The following is a 20590-nucleotide window of genomic DNA, read 5'->3' as shown; positions in this document are numbered from 1 at the left end:
TACCAACAGTTCATTAATATGACTATTTTCCTACATTCCCTTTAGCATTTATAATTTTCCTTTTCTATCATCTTAGCCAATCTGATGTGTATGAGGTGATACCTCAGATTTGTTTTAATTTGCATTTCTCTAATTATTAGTCATTTAGAACATTTTTCATATGAGTATAGATAGCTTTGATTTCTTCCTTTGAAAACTGCTTGCTCATATACTTTGACCATTTGTCAGTTGGGAAATGGCTCTTATTCTTATAAATTATGCTCTGTTACCTATATATTTAAGAATTAAGACCTCTATCAGGGAAATTTGAAATACATTTTCTCCTGGTTTCCTTCTTTTCTCCTAATTTTGGCTTAAGTTCCCTGTACTGATTCTGTTTGTGCAGAAGTTTTTGAATAATGATAACAATAACAATGGCTAGCATTTATATAAGTGCATAGGCCCTGCCCTCTTTGGGTTGAGAGTCTAGTAGAGGGACAAGACATAAATAAGATAAGATAATAATAAATAAGATAAATATAGTATACAGTATAACATAAGCACATAAACTCGGGGGAAACAAAGTACTATTTGAAGCGCTTTACTGATAAAGATGTCATGGAAGGCTTTCTGGAAGCAGCTTTAAAAGCTGGATAAGTGAGGGGAGGGGAAAGAAGATATTTGGGCCATAGGAATCATTATAAGCAAAGTCTCGGAGGCTGGGGGCCCATGATACATTCAAAGGACAAAGTAGACCAATTTGGCTGGAACAGAGATTGCATTGAGTAACTGTGGGGAATGAGAAAATCACTAAGAGCACTGGGAAAGTGGGCATAAACAACTATTCATTATACTGGTTGACTGATCATTGCATGTGGCTTGGGTGATAAAATGCTGAATTTGGAGTCAGAGGATCTGAATCCTAGTCCTAGTTCTGCTCCTTACAGCTTCTGTGACCTTGAAGCTCATTACTTCCTTTATCTGGGAAAATGTAAAATAAAGGTCTAGGATGACTTAGGTTCTAAGATCTCTTTTAGCTGAGTCCAAGAAATGTAAACACCTAACCAATGGATAGGTGAATGAGCCCTTTAACTTTTCAACTAATTGATAATATCTAGTGGGAGAACTGACAATTGCTTGGAATACACAGCTTTTCCATTTTTTCCATCTTGGTGGCTCTGGAGATAGATATGGGTCATGGAGTCAGGAAGACTTGAATTAAAATCCATCTTCAGTCACTTACTAGCTGTGTTACCCTGGTCAAGTCACTTAATCTCTTTTTACTTCAGTTTCTTCATTGGTAAAATGGGGACAATAATAGTACCCACCTTGCTGGGTTGTTGTGAGGAGCAAATGAGATAATAATTGTAAAGCACTTAGCATGGTGCTTGGCACATAATAAGTACCATATTAATGTTAGCTATTGCTATTATTGTTGTTGTTATTGTTATTGTCATCATCATCAAGGACTTCAATGGTAACCTCTGCTCCAATGGCTCACGAATTTGGTGATGGCTGCTTTGACATCCTTGTTCCTTAGAGTGTAGATGAGGGGGTTCACCACAGGTGTGAGGATGGCATATACCACATTTCCCATGATGTGGAAGTCCACAGGAAGGTCAGCCCTGTAGGCCACATAGGCCACGGCAATAGATGTATAGTAGGTGCCAACAACAAGGAGATGGGATGTGCAGGTGGAGAAGGCCTTTGCCCGGCCTTCCTTTGAGCTGATCTTCAGGATGGAGATGAGAATTCGAGCATAGGATAGGACCACCAGTAGCAGGGGCATGAAGGAAACAGCCATGGCACAACAGAAACCCAGGAATGTCTGGAAGGTGGGGTCTGAGCAGGAGGCCTGCACCACTGCCAGGTGGTCACAGAAGCAGTGGAAGACCTGGGCCAAGGTGCCAAAGGTCATCTGGGATGACTGGACTACAGCTGGGATGGGCAGCAGGAGGGCAGCTAGCCAGGCACCAGCTGCCAGCTTGGCATTGACCTGTGGGGTCATGTGGACTGTATAGTGCAATGGGTGACAGATGGCTTCATAACGGTCATAGGCCATAATCACCAGGATAAAGGCCTCAGAGCAGGAGAAGCCATGGAAAAAGTACATTTGCAGGAAGCAGGCTGGGAAGGAGAGGATTCTATCACCTAGCAAGAAGAGAGAGAGCATCCTGGGGATGGTGGTTGTGGTAAAGAGGATGTCCAGTGCTGAGAGGTTGGTCAGGAAGAAGTACATGGGCTTGTGAAGGTTGGAGTCAATCACCACAGCCACCAGAATCAGGGAGTTACCAGTGATGACAAGGAGATAGAGGATGAGGAAGATAGAAAAGACAGGGAGGAAGAGGGACTTTGGGAGGGAGGGAATGCCCATTAGGTAAAAGGAGGTGGGGAAGCCATCTGAGCTGTTACAGGTCCATGCATTCATGGTGAGACAGAGTTTGGCCCTATGGAGACTAATGCTGGGAACATCTGGAGATGGGAATCATTAGAAAAATGTCAGTCCTTACAGAGATGCCTACTGTCTTTGCCTTTCTTTGGGCACATGCCTATCTACCGTCATCTCTAATGCAGCCACTGCGAAGTGGAAGGGGGCATGGTGCATTTCAAAGAGCAATGTTCTTAGACCAACAAGACCCGAGTTCCATTTTGCATCTGCTACTTTGCCTGGTTTCAATTCCAAGGAACACGATGCCTCTCCCAAGATTAGCTCATCACTTCTACTCTCACCCCCATCTGCTGCCAATGCAAGTCTTGATTGACACCATCTCCCTTAGCCTCCTTTCCCCTCTTTTTGGAGGGCTGGAGGGTGGGGTACCAAACTCCCCCAAAGCCTTTCTTTGTAGACGGCAGAAACTGGACTCAGCTCACTCCACTTTGCTGCCTGGTTTCAACTCCCCACAGTATGATGCTCCCTGGTGTCTCTCCCTTCCCCCAACCTTGCTTTCCTGCCACCTTTTGTGCATTGTCTCCTCTTATTAGATTGTAAGTTCCTTGAGGGCAGGGACTATATATTAATTGTATCCCCAGCACTTAGCACAGTGCATGGCACATAGTAGTCACTTAATAAATGTTTTTGGAGTAGATGAGACTTACCAGATCTGTAATCCCAGGGAATTCAAGCCATCTGGAGAAGGCAGTGGGATCTAGTGGAAAGAATGCTAGATTTGGAGTCACAGGACTTGGGTTTCAATCTTGCCCCTGTCACTTTTAACCTGTTCCTTTGGTCAAGTCACAGCCTCTTTGAACCTCAATTTCTTCATTTGTACAATGGGGGTGCGACTAAATGACCTCTAAGCTCTCTCTCAGCTCAAACATCTGTGATTTATGACCTCTTTCTATCTCCATTTTCATGCACTTTTCCTGCAAGGAAGACACAAGTGTTAGAGAAACCTCAGTTACACAAGGATGGTATGAAAGTGAGCTCCTTCAGTGGTCATCCATTAGAATCATCAAACTGGGGACAAGAGATGTGGGGTGGCAGGTGGTTCTGGCTTAAAACCCTGCAGGTGGTGCCAATTGGATGAATCCCACTAAATACTGTAGGGCAGGCTGTTGGACCAAGCTAAGATCTTTCTTTTGACCTGTCAAAAACAGTTATGTTGTGTCCTGAACCGTGAACCATGAAGACCTAAGTTCAAATTCAACCTCAGATGCTTACTAGATATATGATCTTGGGCAAGTCACTTCATTTCTGTCTGCCTCAGTTTCCTCAACTGTAAAATAAGGATAATAATAGCACCTATCTCCAAGGGTTGTTGTGAGAATCAAATGAGATAGCATTTGTAAAGTGCTTAGTACAGTGCCTGGCACATAGTAGGCACTTAATAAATGTTTGTTCCTCCCTGTCTATTACAGTTTTTTCTGGACTTATGTTATTGTTTCTGTCTTAGCCTTAGGAGTCTGTTCCTTTCCTACAATGGACCTCCTTGACATGAATATAGGCAAAGAGACCTGTAGCTTTGTCCTTTATTGGGCTTTCTTGGAAACTGGACATTAATTTCCTTTTCAGTTGTTTAGACCTGCTGTTTATTTCTGCCCATGATTCCCCTATAGCTCCACTCACCATGCCTCTTTCTATAATTTCAGACTTCTGTAACTACCACTTCCTCATATGTGTTGTTTTCCCCATTAGAATGTAAACTCCTTCAGGGCACAAACTGTATTTGCTTCCTCGCCCCCACTGCCCCCAGCACACACTTAGCACATTTCTGGGTGCATGTTAAACACTTGCGTAAAGGTTTTTTTCATTTTTTTTTAAAAAAAATTAATTCCAGGTGTCTCTAATAGTTTTTAAGACTCAGAGAGTCCTTTCATTGTACCCACCTCAGGAGGTGGGTTATGGAAGGATTAAAGTATTGTTTCATATCACTCCTTTTCCTATACTCTATGCCCCCATGAAACAGCCCAACTAGCTGTTCCCCTTACCGGACATTCCATCTCTTATCTTCATATCTTCTGTGTAAAGACACAGATGGTCCTTTTTGCCTGGAATACACTCTCTCCTTTCTTCTTTACCTGTTAGAATCCTTTGTTGTTCAGTCATTTTTTTCACTCATTTCTGACTCTCCTTGACCCCATTTAGGGTTTTCTTGGCGAAGATACTGGAGTAGTTTGCCATTTCCTTCTCCAGCTCATTTTATGGATGAGGAAACTGAGGCAAATAAGATTAAGTGACTTTCCTAGGGTCACACAGATAGTAAGTGTCTGAGGCCGGATTTCAACTCAGGTCTTCCTGACTCTAGGCCTGGCACTGTAACCACTGTACTACCTAGCTGCCCCTAGCTTCCTCCAAAGCACAGCTCAAGGGATACCTTCAGTCCTTTTCTGATTCCTCCAGTTTCTAGTGTTTTGTCCTTCTTTAAATTTCTTAAATATGCGTTGTCATTACTTAGCTGTATGCATTGTGCTGTGTCATGAACAGAGAGCTGGCCTTGGAGCCAGGGCGACCTGGGTTGAAATCTCTTCATTTGAATTCAAATCTACTGTCAGATACTTACTAACTGTGTGACCCTAGGCAAGCCACTTAAACTACTGTTTGCCTCAATTTCCTTATCTGTAAAATGTGGATAATAATAAATTAAGGCTGATTTTTATTTTATCTTTTTATCCCGAAAATCTGGAACAATATCTAGTACATGGTAAACACCTGAATAATTGAAGCATCATTTACTATGTGCCCTTTCCATCTCTGGCTCATTTTACAGATGAGGAAACTGGGGCAAACAGAGTTAAGCTACTTGCCCAGGGTCACACAGCTAGGAAGAGTCTGAGGCTGGATTTGAACTCAGGAGGATGATCCAAGACTAGAATCGTAGACTGTCATAACTGAAAGAACGCCAGAGATCTAGTCCAGTTCTCTTATTTTATAGATAAGGAAACAGGCACAAAGAGGATGACTTGCTAAAAGTCACACAGTGATTCAGCAGTGCAGCTGGAACTCATAGGATCATAGATTTAGAGTTATTTCCTTGTTTTACAGATGAGGAAACTGGAAGACAAAGGAGTTAAAGTGACTTGTCCAGGGTCACACAGCTAAAAAGCATCTAAAGTAAGATTTGAACCTAGGTCTTCCTGATTTGAGGTCCATTTTCCTATTCACTAGACCAGGGGTGTTCTGTGAGGTTTGGATTCAGTCAAAGGGCCACACTTGAGGACCTAGAGGGCCACATGAGGCCTTGAGGCTTCAGGTTCCCCACTCCTGCACTAGACCATACCATCCCTCTCAGGTCTCTTCATTCCCAGTCCAGGAATCTTTCCATCCATTATTTCTATTTCTCTACTTGGGATTCAAATAAAACAAATCTCCTTCTTCTCCACAACATCTCTCCAGTTATTTGAACATAGAGTTTACTTTCCCCCAAATCCTTTTTTTTCCCAGGATGAACATCTCCAACTGCCCTAGACCTCCCATAGTGGCCCTGACAAGTTTGGGAAGTGAAATTAAGAACAAATTCCAAATCAATGGAATCTGTGATATGACTAGAGATGGTGATAAGGAAGCCCTCGGGGGAGAATGGAAATCACTGAGATTCAATATGCAAATGTCCCATATACACAAAAATATTTTAGATGGGACCCATGTACGGTGGGAGATTGTCTATGTAATATGACAGGGGACATTAGGTGTCTCTCTGACCCAAAGTCTCCAACCCCCTCTCACTTGTCCAATGGTGGTTTATTCCTTTGCAGTAATTATTGACCTCTTATAAAAGTGAAAGCATCTCTGGAAGAAGGAGCATGTTCATTCCCAGCATCTTGGTGGGAACAAATTTATCAGACTCTTTCCTCCTAGTAAAAGGAGAGGAGAGCACCCAGGCACTTGAGGTGAGATGGGGTGGGGCGGGAGGCACTGAAATGAGGAAGTGGTGGTGGTACAAGCCAAAGACAGACTTCTCTGCTGTCACAATTGGCCTCAAGCTTGGCCCAGTTTCAAGTGCCCAGCAAATCAACTGAATGAGGTCAACCTGCTTACTGGGCTCCTTGAAGTGAAGGGATTGGACTGGATATCCAAAGCCTTTTTCCAATAGTCTAGTCCAGGAGTGGGGAACCTGTGGCCTCGAGGCTACACGTGGTCTTCTAGGTCCTTGGGTGCAGTCTTTTGACTGACTCCAAGTTTTACAGAACAAATCCTTCTATTAAGGGGATTTATTCTGTGAAGTTAGGATTTAGTCAAAGGGCCAAACTTGAGGACCTAGAAGGCCACATGGGGTTCCCCACCAAGGTCTCAGTTCCCCCCTCCGGAACTCCAGTTCATCCATTCCACCCCTTTTTGCCCCATCATGCCCCATTCCAATCCTTGCTGCTACAGAGAATGCTGTGTTGGAAAATGCACTGGATTGGAAATCAGGGCAAGGAAGTCCAAATCCTGACTCTGCTACACTGTGTCATTGTACAAGTCATTTAATCTCCTTTAAAATATAAGGAGGCTAGGCTAGTTGTTCTCTGTGGTTAATCTGCAGCTCTAAATTCTGTTCTATGTCATTCACTTCATTCTATCTTCTGTGCTTAATTTTGTTGTGAATTGAGGCTGGGGCTCATCTTTTTTGTGTTGTATAAAGAAAAGGTTTCTGAGCAAAAGAATAGTATAGGAATGAATATAGAAGGTATGTTTAATTGCTAAAGAGAACCTCAAGGCTCCATGGTTTTATAAATGTGAGTTCTCTCTTTATTAATGCAGTTCATGACTGTCTCAGCACCTTAGGAAATGGTCTTCCTGGGTTATTGTGGTCAAGAACCACATCATCTAATCATCAAACTTCTGAGACACAGAATTTCACAGGATCTCCAAATCAAAAAGAGAACTAGGAGGCCATCTAGTTAACCCATACCTGAACCAGAATTCGGTCCATAGCACCCCCAGCAAGTGATCATCCAGCTTTTGCTTGAAGATGGGTGGAGGCAGCCCATTCCAATATAGGACAAGTCTAATTATTATGATGTTTTCCTTACTTTGAGGTTAAATATGCCTCTTCATCAGCTTTCCTACAGCCTTCTGATTTCTGTACCCAGGGACCAAGCAGGACTCATTTAATCTCTCCTTCCCAAGAAAACCCTCTAAATACTTAAAAGTAATTCTCATGTTCCCCTTAAGTTCTCTTTTCTCTTCTCTTGGCTAAATATCTCTAGTTCCTTCAACTGATTATTAAATACTGTAGTCTAGAGGTTCCTCACCATCCTTGTCTCCCTTCTCCAGATGCTTTCTGACTTATCAACATCCTTCTTATTGTGTTGCCCTAGAACTACAAACAGCATTCCAGATATGGTCTGACCAAGGCAGAGAACAACAGGGTTATCACTGGTCTGGTCCTGAGCACTGTGCTTCTCAGTGATGGCTAAGACTGCATCAGCTTCTTTTGGGTGCCATATTGCCCTGTTGATATACAGAGTTGGAACTTCCCTTTTCAGAGCTCAGAGATGGAGAATGATAGAGGCTGTCCTATCCCTGTCTCCCTTCTTTCTCTGACTTTGCCTCTTGGCACAGCCCTGGGAAGTCCTGAGACATTAGGAATCTGGGGCCCTACATATTATGCCCCTGCTCACCTGCCAAGATTGGGAAAGCCTGGTTCCAGGGTCTCCCCTCCCCACCTGGCCAGCCACAGGCATCCAGCTCTGTGGGGTTAGGGGAGTCCAACTGTGGCTGATCCCTAGCTCCTTTAAATCTAGGACAATGATTTTTCCTCACCCCCTTCCACCTCTTCTCTTGCCTAGAGGGACTGATACCTCCCCCAGACTATTGGAGATCAGCACCAGCACCTCTGCCCCTGAGGTTTCTTCTCCCTCCTGCCCTGGGGATGCTGCCTGCCAGACAGACAATAACAACTGTCTGGCACCAGAGGAGAAGAGGAGAGCCTCTGGGGTTTGCTTATTTGAGATTAACCAGGAAGTGGGGGCATTATGTTCCTGCTTTAGCCCCCATAGCAATAACAATAACTATGCCTCCCTTCTGTATAGTACTTTCTGGTTATAAAACATTTTCATATATCCATGACTTTGTGGTGGAGGGGAAAGATCCATAGAGCTGGAGTTAGGTAAGCAGGGTTCAAATCCCATTGCCGTTAAGATCTGTGTGATTTTAAGCAGCTCACTTTCTCTCTAGGCATCAGTTTCCTTCTCTATATAATGAGGGGTTTAGGGCAGGGATTCTTAACCTAGGGTCTGTGAACTTTTAAAAACAATGTGATAACTATATTTCAATATGTTTAGTTTCCTGTTATGCATTTAAAAACATGATTCTGAGAAAGGGGTCCATAGGGAGGACATCAGCAGTTGGGGGGATTTAGGAAAATATACAGAAGATGGTACTTGAGCTGTGCCTTAGAGGAGGAGAGGGACTATAAGGTGGAGTTAAGGAGGGGGTGCATTCCAAGCATGTGGGGCTACAAGTGACAGTTTCCATCCTTTTTATATTGACTCTATTTCATCTTCCCACTCAATCTGTGAATGATAGTGGGGCCTCAGAATGTCATATCTCAGACAGAAGCCGGGGCACTGACTTACCTGTGAGCCAAACTTTATCCTAGGCCACTGGCCTAAAGTGGCTCAATTATCCCATCTGTAAACACATCTGACCCCTAATTGCACACATGAATCAATGAGACATCATAAAAGGATGTCTTACACAGTGCTTTGAATATAGTAAATACTCAATAAATACCTATTGATTATTTATAAAAGAACCCCACTATCCAGGGGCTGAAGAAGACACGTTAGACCAGGGTAGGACATAGAGCATGACTCCAGGTATGCTTTAATTGCAGACTCAGCCAATAGATAGTATGGAGGCAGAGTCTCTGGTTCATCTCTGAAACCCTCACTAGTAAAAACTCTAATATGAGGATGGTTAATTTATATGAAGCAGCTTAGCCAGCATTTGATGGTGAATCAGAGGATGTGGTTTCAAGTCCTGGCTCTGCTGCTAGCTACTTATATGACCTTGAGCAAATTACTTAATTTATCTTAGCTTCAGCTTCTTCATCCAGAAAATGAGGGGATTGTACTAGATGACCTCTAATTAGGGTCCCTTCTAGCTCCAGATCCTAAGATCCATAAACAATAATAAACAAACCAGGAACTAAGCTAAGTCAGCACCATGGTTAGCAACCTGTTTCTTGTACCTGGAGTAGTGCCATGGGCAATGATATATCTGTAGCTAGAGTCAGCACCTTGTTTCCAAATTATGAATTATTACCCAATTATAGAGCTTGCAGCACAGTATATTGGTGAGAAGACTTGTGTCCTAGTTTTTCTGCTTACAAGCAGTGTGATCTTGAAAAAGTCACTTAACTATCTTAAGACCCAACTGCTCATGTGTAGAATGGGGATAATGATCTCTATTTTGTCTATCTTATTGATAAGCAATGTTAACAAAGAGCATCCAGAGGTTGACTTGGACATCATATGATAATTGATTGAAGGAACTGAAGATGTTTAGCCTGAAGAAATTTAGGGGTGGCGTGATTACTGTCTTCAAGTATTTGAAGAACTATCATAGAGAAGAGAGTGTAGACTTGTTCTGTTTGGCCCTAGAGAGAGTTAATCAATAACAATAGGTGTGTGTGTGTATGTGTGTGTGTGTGTGTGTGTGTGTGAGACTGTGTGTGTGTGAAGTTTTTTAGAAGCAGATTTTGGCTCAATGTAAGGAAAATCTTCCTAGCAATTAGAGTTTCTCAAAAGTAAAATGGGCTATTTTAGGGAACAGTGAGTTCATCACTGGAAACAGTTAAGCAAAGCCTGGATGACCACACATTGAGGGTATGTTAGTTAGAATCCCTGCTTCAAGTTGGGCTTAATTTAGATGACCAATCAGGTCTCTCCTCAGCTCTGAGATTCTGATTCTCACACTGTGGTTATGAAGTTAGAAGGAGATAATTGATATGAAAGTACTTTCTAAACTATAAAGTTCTTTGAAACCTGTACAAGGCTACATTATCTGTAAAATGCTTTGTAAATAATAGAGCTATTTGAAATAATAAAACACTTTGAAACCAGGAGAGTAGTTGTAACCTGAAAAATGTTTTATAAACTATAAATCCCTTTTTGAACTGCAATGTGCCCTGAATGTGTGAGGAATTATTATTTTGCCATTTATTATTATTACTAGTAGTAGTAATAATAAAATAAACCAATACAACTCCACAAGCCTTTGCTAAACACCTGCCTTGTTCTAGTAGGCTTTGGGAATACAAATAATCTCTGACCCAAAGAAACATATTTTACTGAGAGGAGTGACAGGGTATGATGAAAGTGTGAAAAAATGATACTTCCCTAGATGGAGCTTTCTCATTCATTCATTCATTAATTTATTTGACAAACATTTATTAAATACCTACTGTATGCTGCGTGCTGGGGGGATATGCAAAGTTTAGACAAGATATGGTCCCTTCTCTTCTGGTGCTTTCAGCCTAGTAGAGAGCTAGAGTAGCAAGCTAGATGACAGTTGTATACAATATTACAAGTGCATTAAGCCTGATGGATAGGATCTTTTCTCCCAGAGGACTATGGTGGTAGCTACGGCCATATAAAAAGTCCAGAGTCAGTTGGTGAGCCTAGGAAGCTGAACCAGCCTCTGTATTTAGATGAGAAGCAGTATAGTTTAGTGAAAAGGACACTAGATTTAGGGTTAGAGGTCTTGGATTCAAATCCTAGTGGATTTTTAAAAATGACTATCTGTGGGAGTAAGTAGCTTCTTCTCTTGGGTACTCAATTTCCTTATCTTTTAAATGAATGATTGGACTAAGTGATCTCTAAGTTCTCTTCCATCTCCTAATCCACCAACCAATCAATCTTCTGACTACCCCTGACAGTTTAGTTACATAAGTTTCATAGCAGATAGTGCTGGACTTGGCATGAAGAAGACCTAGGTTCAAAACCAGACTCAGTCACTTACTCATTGTGTGATCCTGGCCAATTCACCACTTCTCTTACCTTCAGTTTCCTCATCAGTAAAATGGGGATAATCATAGTGCCTACCTAACAAGGTTGTTGTGAGGATCAAATGAGACCTTCGTAAAATGTTTTGCAAACCTTTAAGTACAATATAAATGTTGGCAACTATTATTACATAATGGATTAGGTCTCTTCAGCTCTAACATTCTGTGTTCTAAGGTCTCTTCCACCTTTGACATTCTGTCTTGTCTGTCCTAAGGTCCCTTACAGCACTAATTTTCTGTGTTCTATGTTCAAAATTCTTTCTCAGCTGGCTTCAGTGGCCACAAATAAAAGGGATCTCAGAGTTCGAGACCTTGGCTGTACCATTTGACAGTCATGGGTTCTGTCAACTTATCAATTTCCCTTTCTCTCCCTTAAGGGCCAGGAAAGCTCTTTGAAAACCCTAGCTTCAGCCTTGAGTCCCCTCTCAAGCCTTCCTCAAATATTCCAATGTAACATGAAAGTCTCCTTGATCTTCTAGAGACCATGGTGCCAGGGCAACTCAGGTTTTGGCAGGTCCTGCCAGGCCAGAAATCTGAGTGTGGATCCAACTATGGATTGTGTGTTTGTTATCCAAGAACCAGCCTAGCTAACTGTAAAGAAACTCATCATCAGAGGGACCAGCCATCTACTAAAGGGCCTTTTTTTGCATCATAAACCCCTTAGGCAGTTGTGTGAAGCCTACAAACTCCTTCTCAGAACAATGTTTTTAACTGCATAAAATAAAATTCACAAAATTCCTAAAGAAACCAACTATCATGAAATACAGTTATCAAAATACATTTTAAGAATGTATTTTGTATTCAGACCTCCCTGAAATCTATTGTATGGACCCCAGATGAAGAAACCCTGTATCAAGGTATATGTCTGGAAGGGGAAGAGACTAGGATTTGAATCAAGGGAAGATTCTTGGCAAAAACATCATTAATCTTTTCAAGTGTGGAAACATGGAAGATGTGTGTCAGATGCACTGAGGAAAAGGAAGGTATTTACCCTGAAATCAACAGAACCTGGGAGAAGTGGAAGACCCAAGAAGCCAAGCATCACTGGTGACATTAAGAGAGAGCAAGATGGGGTGCCTCCCAAGGGCTCTTGGGATGAGGCCTGCATCCTGTTAGTTCAGGTTTGGTGTTGTGATGAAATGAAGCACTTGTAAGTCATTGAACATTTAACAATAGGAGGGTTACTTAGCCCAACCAGAGAAAGGATTTGCAACAAGGCTATAATGATACTTAGCTTCTACAGACACAGGTTTCTCATCTCTGTATAGAACCATGTCAGTAGGTTAGAAAGTGGTGACTCATGGGAACCTTTTATACCCCTTGGTGACCAAGAAGCCATGTCCACACAGCCAAAGATCACCAGGAAGCTGCATCAAGGGAGGCATAGCTTGAACCTTGAGCCACCACTAGGCCAATCCAGCCTTGGCTTTGTTGCCTTTTCTTAACCTATGTTGGAGGTGGAGGGAAAGTGGGAACTCTGGTAGATATTGATCCTATCACATGGGACTAACTGGTCAAAGTTAAGTGTAGAGTAATGATAATAATAACTCACATTTTAGGGTACTTAAAGTTTATAAAATACTTTCCTAAGAAATAGAATCTTACTTTCAGGCTAGAAGTGACCTAGAGGTCATTATGTCTGCCTACTCCACTCACTTTACAGTTGAAACAGACAGGTCTATGGTCATTAAGTGACTTGTACAAGGTCACACTGTTTATATTAGTCAGAGCTAGACTTTCTGACTCAACGACTGGTGCTCTTTCTACTACGACACAGTAGGTACTCTTATAGAAAAGGGGAGGTTTTTAGGATTAGGGCCTAGGTAAGTATCAGTCCAGAAAAAAAAAGCCTAGAATAGGATCAATGGGGGTAAGAAAGGGAACTGGAAGTCCTTAGCTGGAACTGATCTAAAGAAAATTTCCCTACAGAATTCCCCTGAATGATTCCAGAAACTTCCTAATCTCTGTGCAAAGGAAAAGAAAGCAGTCAAAGGCATAGCCTTAGACCAGTACTTAACTGGGTGATCTCTTGGTGGATGTAGGTTAGGAGACCAGGCTCAGCCACTTACACATTGCAAGACCTTGGACAAGTCCCTTTCCCTCCCTTTCTCTCTCTGCCCTTCAGTTTTCTTGTCTATAAAATGGCGATCATAACTCTCTTCATAGTTGTTTGACAGATTTGGTGTAAGAATCAAATCAGCTAATATATGTAAAGTACTTTGCAACTGTAAAGTCCTATATAAATGCTTTTGTGCTGTTATTCGAGATAGGGATAAGAAATGTGATCTCATTGATTTAGGGAACTTCCAATTTCGACCAATGTAGATTGACACCTTCTCTTCGACATAGTCAGAGAGTTGCCAGTTCTTTATCCAGGGAGCCACACGGTCAGTATGTCTCAAAGGTGAGATTTCAACCCAGCTCTTCCTGGATCTGAGGCTAGCTCTCTGTCAATTATGCCAGGGCTGCTTCTTAGTGCTTTTGTTATTGTGACAATAATTGTTATCATCAGCGTGTAAAGAAAGGAGCACAATCAGGAGGCAGCTAGACATTGTCGAGAAAATTTTATTTTAAATATCTTCTGGAGCCAGGAAAATGGAAAAAAGTCTGATTTTGTGGTTTTTAATGGTTAATGTTGCAACACTGGGGCACATGTGGATCTGACCTGAATTTTAATGTATCATCCCAGTGATAAACTCAAAGTGATTTGTGCCTGCTCATTGTTGATAGGAATTGGTTGGAAGAAGGTGAGACAGAGACATGTTGTAATAAGGTCAAGAAGACCAGAAGAGGTGGTTAAAATTCATCCTTAGTTCAGACTCAATTTTAGCAAAATGCATCAGCTGATATGCAACAATTTCTTGTTGGCTGGTATGTCTCATGGTCCTAGAAAAAGCATTGATAGTGATTATTATCATCTTTACTCTGATGTCTCTGTCATGCTATAGAGGTGACCTTGGGTCCTGGGTGACTATGCCAATGGAGGGCATCTACTGGCAACAACTACCACCAACTATGGTCTTAGACTATAGAGAACTGAGTTTGAGTTTCAGCTCCAATGGTTAAGAGTGAGGTGACCTTAAAGGATCCTAGAAATGTCTGTTATTCTTATTACTGGGAGAGAGCTCAAGCAGCTCAAGGATAGCCAAACATTTGTGAGCTCAAGGCTGAAATTCAGTGCAGTTCAATCTGTTAATCATCTCTTCCATGCCTTCTATGAGCAGGGCTCTGGGTGGTTTACAAAGTTCATAACTGGTGACAAATCTCATTAAAAATGAGAGCTCTACAATAATCTTGTGAAGCAAGGAGTGTAAGTAGTCTTACACACACACACACACACACACACACACACATTTTACAGATGAGGAAACTGAAGCCCAGAGGGTGACAGTTCTTGCTCAAGGTCATGTAGCTAGTAAGTTTGGGGTCCAGAAGTCTCCCCGTGCCAAATTCAGAACCTTTTCCACTATGCCCTACAGCATTTTTAAAATCATGACTTTCTTTAATCCCTTTGGAGTTGGCAGGTTGGGGTTTTGATCCCAATTTTTCAAAGGAGGAAACAGAGAAAGGAAGTGACTTCAGCAGATCAGTGATGAGAAGTGGGACCAGAGGTGAGGCCTCTCGCTGCTAAGTCTGGTGGTCTTCCCCTGCATCGATGTGGTGCCTGCCAAGGAAGCATCATCAGACAACAAACAGGCTCTGAGGGAATATGCCACTGAAAAACGCCATCCTCAGAAGCCTGCTCTTGGGAAGGCTGAGAGCTGCTGTGGCCTGTCAGTCAGCTCCATGTCTGATTCACGTTCAGATGTCTTTGTGTTCCAAACCTAGAGACTCTTGTAGCCCTGCTGATCACCCTGGTGTGCGACATCCTGCACCTACAAGCCCAGGCAATCAGAAGCAGATACCCTCTGTGAAGTAATGGAAGGAGCCAGATGACCTGAGTTCAGATCTCGGCTCTGTAATTACCGTGTGACCTTGGGCAAATCTCTGTCTCGTTTTCCTCATTGGTAAACCATAGCTCATATTTCTATGGCACTCGACACTCCAATGAGTGCTTTCCACACAGAAGCCCAGTGAGGGAGGGAGTGTAAGGGTTGTTAGCCCCATTTTACAGATGAGGAAACTGAAGTCAGCAGAGAGATAATGACTTACTTGAGATTTCATATAGCCAGGATTTAATAAGCATTTATTTCCTCACCTCCATGTCTACTCCCCCCCATTGAAAAAAAGAAAAACAAAATCTTTGTAACAAATACACATAGTCTTCCTGCATTAACCATGTCTAAAAATGAATGTCTTACTCTGCATTTTGAATGTATCATTTCACTGTCAAGGGATGGGCAGCATGTTTCATCATCATTCCAAAGACCCAGGATTTGAATTCAGACTTTCTGACACCAAAGCCAGCATACTTTTCACTATTCCACCTTGTCTGATCTTAAAATAACAGAATTGGACTAGACTAGGGATTCTTAAACTTTCCTGTGTCATAGTTTGGCAATTTGGAGAAGTCAATGCACCTCTTCTCAGAATCATGTTTATTGCCGGTATCCCAAATTGAAGGAAGTGCTGAATTTCAGTTAGGGATTAAAAAAAAATAAAGATGTCATTTTTTCCCCATCCAAATTCATGAAACCTACCTCATATTAAGAACCCCTGAACAAGATGATCTCTAAGATCCTTGCTTGTGAACTGGTGTGGCTGACGCTTGGGCGCAGTATAAAGAAGAATTCTGTGATAATTGGAGCTATCCAACGATGAAATGGGTTGCCTCAATAGGAAGTGAGCTTCTCAGCAGTGGAGGCATTCAAACAGAGGCTGGAAGACACCTTGAAGAGGTATTGGCTTGGTGGTGCTATCCTATCCTGGTGATTCCTGATTTGGGAAAGGGTTGCGTAGTAGATGATTTCTGAAGTCTGTTTTAACACTAGGAATCTGAGGTAATCAAAAAGACTTATGATTCTGGTCTGCATGTGACCAGTTTACTCTGTTGACCTTACATGTCTAGAATTGCAAAGGCAGGAGGTAGATGTGTTGCAGCTTTGGGAAAGAACTAACACCCAGTGGGACAATTGAATGGCTCTCCTTGTCAGTCAGGTGTGACTGATGTACTGGGTGATATAAATAGCTGGTGGGGTGAGTGGGGAGAAGTAGATGCAGCTGGTAGGAAGCTCACAGTCTTCTTTTCCAGGGAATCATGAATTTGGTGATGGCTGCTTTGACATCCTTGTTCCTCAAGGTGTAGATGAGGGGGTTCACCACAGGTGTGAGGATGACATATACCACATTTCCCATGATGTGGAAGTCCACAGGAAGGTCAGCCCTGTAGGCCACATAGGCCACGGCAATAGATGTATAGTAGGTGCCAACAACAAGGAGATGGGATGTGCAGGTGGAGAAGGCCTTTGCCCGGCCCTCCTTTGAGCTGATCTTCAGGATGGAGATGAGAATTCGAGCATAGGATAGGACCACCAGTAGCAGGGGCATGAAGGAAACAGCCATGGCACAACAGAAACCCAGGAATGTCTGGAAGGTGGGGTCTGAGCAGGAGGCCTGCACCACTGCCAGGTGGTCACAGAAGCAGTGGAAGACCTGGGCCAAGGTGCCAAAGGTCATCTGGGATGACTGAACTACAGCTGGAATGGGCAGCAGGAAGGCAGCTAGCCAGGCACCAGCTGCCAGATTGGCATTGACCTGTGGGGTCATGTGGACTGTATAGTGCAATGGGTGGCAGATAGCTTCGTAGCGGTCATAGGCCATGACCACCAGGATAAAGGCTTCCCCACAACCAAGGCCATGGAATAAGTACATTTGCAGGAAGCAGACTGGGAAGGAGAGGATTCTGTCATCTAACAAGAAGAGGGAGAGCATTCTGGGGATGGTGGTTGTGGTAAAGAGGATGTCCAGTGCTGAGAGGTTGGTCAGGAAGAAGTACATGGGCTTGTGAAGGTTGGAGTCAATCACCACAGCCGCCAGGATCAGAATGTTGCCAGTGACAATGAGGAGATAGAGGATGAGGAAGATGAAGAAGACAGGGAGGGCAAATGATTCTGGAAGGGAGGGGATGCCCATCAGATAAAAAGAGGTGGGGGAGTCATCTGAACTGTTACAGGCTCTTGTATCCATGGTAGGTTGAAACTTGATGTCATGGAGATGGGCAGCAGGAACATCTGGAAATGGAAACAACCGTAAAAATGTTGGCTCTTATAGAAACAAACTCTAGGCTTGACTTTCTAGTACATTCTCATCTCATTGCCCTGGGAGAGATAAAGGTGATTACTCCCCACATAGCCATTTCCAAAAAAGCAGATGTTTCTTCTAGATGCTTTTGTCATGGCCATGAAATAAAGTAAAAGATACTTCAGTTTTTCTAAGTTCATAATCTAAAGCCTCTGCCTAGACCTTGCTCACTCCAACCATAGCTAACTTGACCCCTTGTTCACCAAAACTGCAAAACTACAACACATAGAATTGCAGTAAGTGAGACTATTAATTTTTTTTTAAAAATAACGTATTTATTGTAAATTCTACTGGCTAAGGTCCAGAGACAACTACACCTTTATATTTTTATCCCTGCCTTTTTCAAGCAGATTGCTTTTATAAATACTTTCCCTTTCTTCTCCAGGAAGGACTGTATCTAGCTTCTTGTGTTTCTAATATTCATCAGGGATATTCATGACAGCAATACAATGAATAAAGAATACATATTATTCATAAATATTAGGTTAGATAAAAAGGGAGTGGAGTAGAGCTTTATGTCAAGAACATATCGACTTCTATGAAAACCCATGATCCTAAATGAGAAAGAGCTAGGTGGTGCAGTGGATATGGTGCCCAGTGTGGAGTTAGAAAGACTCACCTTCCTGAGTTCAAATGGAGTCTCAGACACTTACTAGCTGTGTGACCCTGGGCAAATCACTTAACTCTGTTTGCCTCAATTTCCCATCTGTGAAATGAACTGGAGAAGGAAATGGCAAACCAGTCCAGTATCTTTGCCAAGTAAAACCCATATGGGGTCACGAAGAATCAGACACAACTGAAAAACAACTGAACAACAACAACAAAAATGAGAAAGCATGGTGGAGAATATTTGTGTTTTGAATCAAAGGAAAGAGGAACAGAAGGAATATCATAGTGAAAGCACACTACAGATCCCCTGGACAGATAGAAGAACCTGACAATAAAATTCTACAACAGATTACGAAATTAGCCCAGTCCCGATATAGTAGTGATTAGAAACTTCAGTTATCCAAATATGTTCTGGTAGTTGCTCTACTAAAATCAGACCATCTGATAAATTTTCAGTTTTTCTTAATCATTATTTTATTTCTCAGAGGTAGAAGAAACAACATAGGAAATTGATATTTGATAGTTTTTTGATGAACAATGAACTTGTTAAAGAAGAGGAAATTACAGGGACTCCAGAAACAATCATGTCTTCTTAGAGTTCTTGATAGATTAAGGAGAGGAGAGCTAGGCAAAGTAAAACCTGTACTCTAGTAGATTTTAGGAAAAAGGATTTCAAAGAGTTCAAAGAAAGGAAGGATCGAATCATATGGCCTGAGAATTTATGAAGGAAATGGGTCTAAGAGAAATGAACAACCCTAAAGAATGAAATTTGGTTGACACAGTCAAAATGATTCTAATGGGGAAAAAAATGGAGACATCTAAAGACTGTTGTGACTGTGAGATAGCTCATCAATGAGTCTAGATTGTAAAAGGTGGAACTGAGGACAGAAATGAAAAAGCTGTTTCACATTAGTTGGGAATGGGTTGCCTCAAAGGGTAGTAAATTCCTCGTCACTGAAAGCATTCAAAGACTTAATGTCCTATCATCAAAGTTGTTATAGAAGTATATGGGAAGGATGTTCACCTAATACCCTCTGCACTCCCTTATTACTCTAAGCTACTGAGATTTCATGATTTATCAAACTGTATCTTGGAAGCATCTGCCATTTTCCTTTTGGACATCTGACACTTTGGGAGAATTTTTCTCTCTCAATGTTAATAGGTATACAGAACAGGAAACTGAGGTCCAAACATAGAAAGTGACATGCACCAGGCCTCACAGAAAGTTAGTAGCAGAGCAGGAACTAGAATGTTAATAATCAGCAGAGAAGGTTATTGATTCCCTCTCTCAAGTTTTCTCTTTCCCTGGCCAAATAAACTCAGTAGGCAGTATGTTGTACTAGACAGAAGATTGGCTCTGGGAACCAGAGGGTCCAAATGGAACCTGGAACTGGTAGATCCTGGCGTGAATCCTACTTCTATTTTCCACTTCCTCTCTCAGGGCCTCGGTTTCCCATACTTTAAAATAAAGGGATTGGACTAGTCACTAGATAGTCCATAGACTTCCTTCCAGCTATAAATTCCCTGATTCTGCATGCCCCTCCCTCCCCCCTCTAACCTGCCCTTACCTCCAGTGGCCATAGATTGTATGGATCCAAGCTGATTTTCTTACTAGCCCTAGTCAGAGAATCAGAGGATGATAGGAAGGAAATGAACCTGAGAACATAGAAAGTATAGAATTTTACACAGGAAGGGGTCATGGAGAACATCTTGTTGAGTTACCTCATCTTATGGAGAAGGAAATAGATGTAAAGAACCGGCAAGGAGATTGAGTTGGAATCCTGACTCCAACATTTACTAATTTTTCTGACCTGATTGAATTCACCTTGCCTCTTTAAGTCTCAATTTCCCAACTGTTAAATAGGAATAGAAATACAATATCATGGAAGTATTGAGGAGGAAATGACAGGAAATAACAGTGTTACCGACATATGAGCTATTGGTATTTCCCACACAGAGAAAGAGCTTAATTCCTGCTCCCTCCTACTGCCTAATCCAACATTCTTGGCTCTTAGATCCTTTGATGTCTCAGCTTCCCCACTAAAAATATTGATTCCTACCTTCTCAGCACCCCATTCCTTATACCACCCCATCCTTGGCCTCCTGACCCCCATCATTCTGACAACTTGGCTTCCCCCCCTCAGTCTTCTGACATCCCCAGGTCATTCCACCTCTGGGATTCCCAAAGCACTCAACTCTGTGGCCTTGAATGCCTTCCCCCATTTCCCCCCCTCCCCCATCAGGGCTCAGAGTCAAGAAACCAGAGTAAGACCATCTCCTTTCTCACCTCTCTGCTTTGGTCTCCCACCACTGCTCCAGGAGATCATGAG

The 20590-nt window shown here is 42.3% G+C and overlaps 2 protein-coding genes across 2 annotated transcripts; both read right to left on the bottom strand.

Moving 5' to 3' along the window:
* Window positions 1-1450: 1450 nt before the first annotated feature.
* On the bottom strand, window positions 1451-2407 carry LOC114032711 (olfactory receptor 2AT4-like). Its single transcript, XM_027848092.1, has one exon. The coding sequence runs from the start codon at window positions 2405-2407 to the stop codon at window positions 1451-1453; it is 957 nt and encodes a 318-aa protein (XP_027703893.1).
* A 14176-nt stretch (window positions 2408-16583) lies between these two features.
* On the bottom strand, window positions 16584-17537 carry LOC114032710 (olfactory receptor 2AT4-like). Its single transcript, XM_027848091.1, has one exon. It carries the CDS (start codon window positions 17535-17537, stop codon window positions 16584-16586), a length of 954 nt encoding a protein of 317 aa, XP_027703892.1.
* Window positions 17538-20590: the final 3053 nt, after the last annotated feature.

Source organism: Vombatus ursinus, unplaced genomic scaffold (genome assembly GCF_900497805.2).
Source record: "Vombatus ursinus unplaced genomic scaffold, bare-nosed wombat genome assembly UNPS02005659.1, whole genome shotgun sequence".
NCBI classification, from domain to species: Eukaryota; Metazoa; Chordata; class Mammalia; order Diprotodontia; family Vombatidae; genus Vombatus; species Vombatus ursinus.
The sequence above is the reverse complement of the archived record's forward strand: the minus strand, read 5'-3'. Positions and strand labels throughout refer to the sequence as shown.

Bases quoted from the DNA above. Each gene is read 5' to 3' on its own strand.
- LOC114032711 (XM_027848092.1), bottom strand. From the start codon at position 2,407: ATGAATGCATGGACCTGTAACAGCTCAGATGGCTTCCCCACCTCCTTT.
- LOC114032710 (XM_027848091.1), bottom strand. From the start codon at position 17,537: ATGGATACAAGAGCCTGTAACAGTTCAGATGACTCCCCCACCTCTTTT.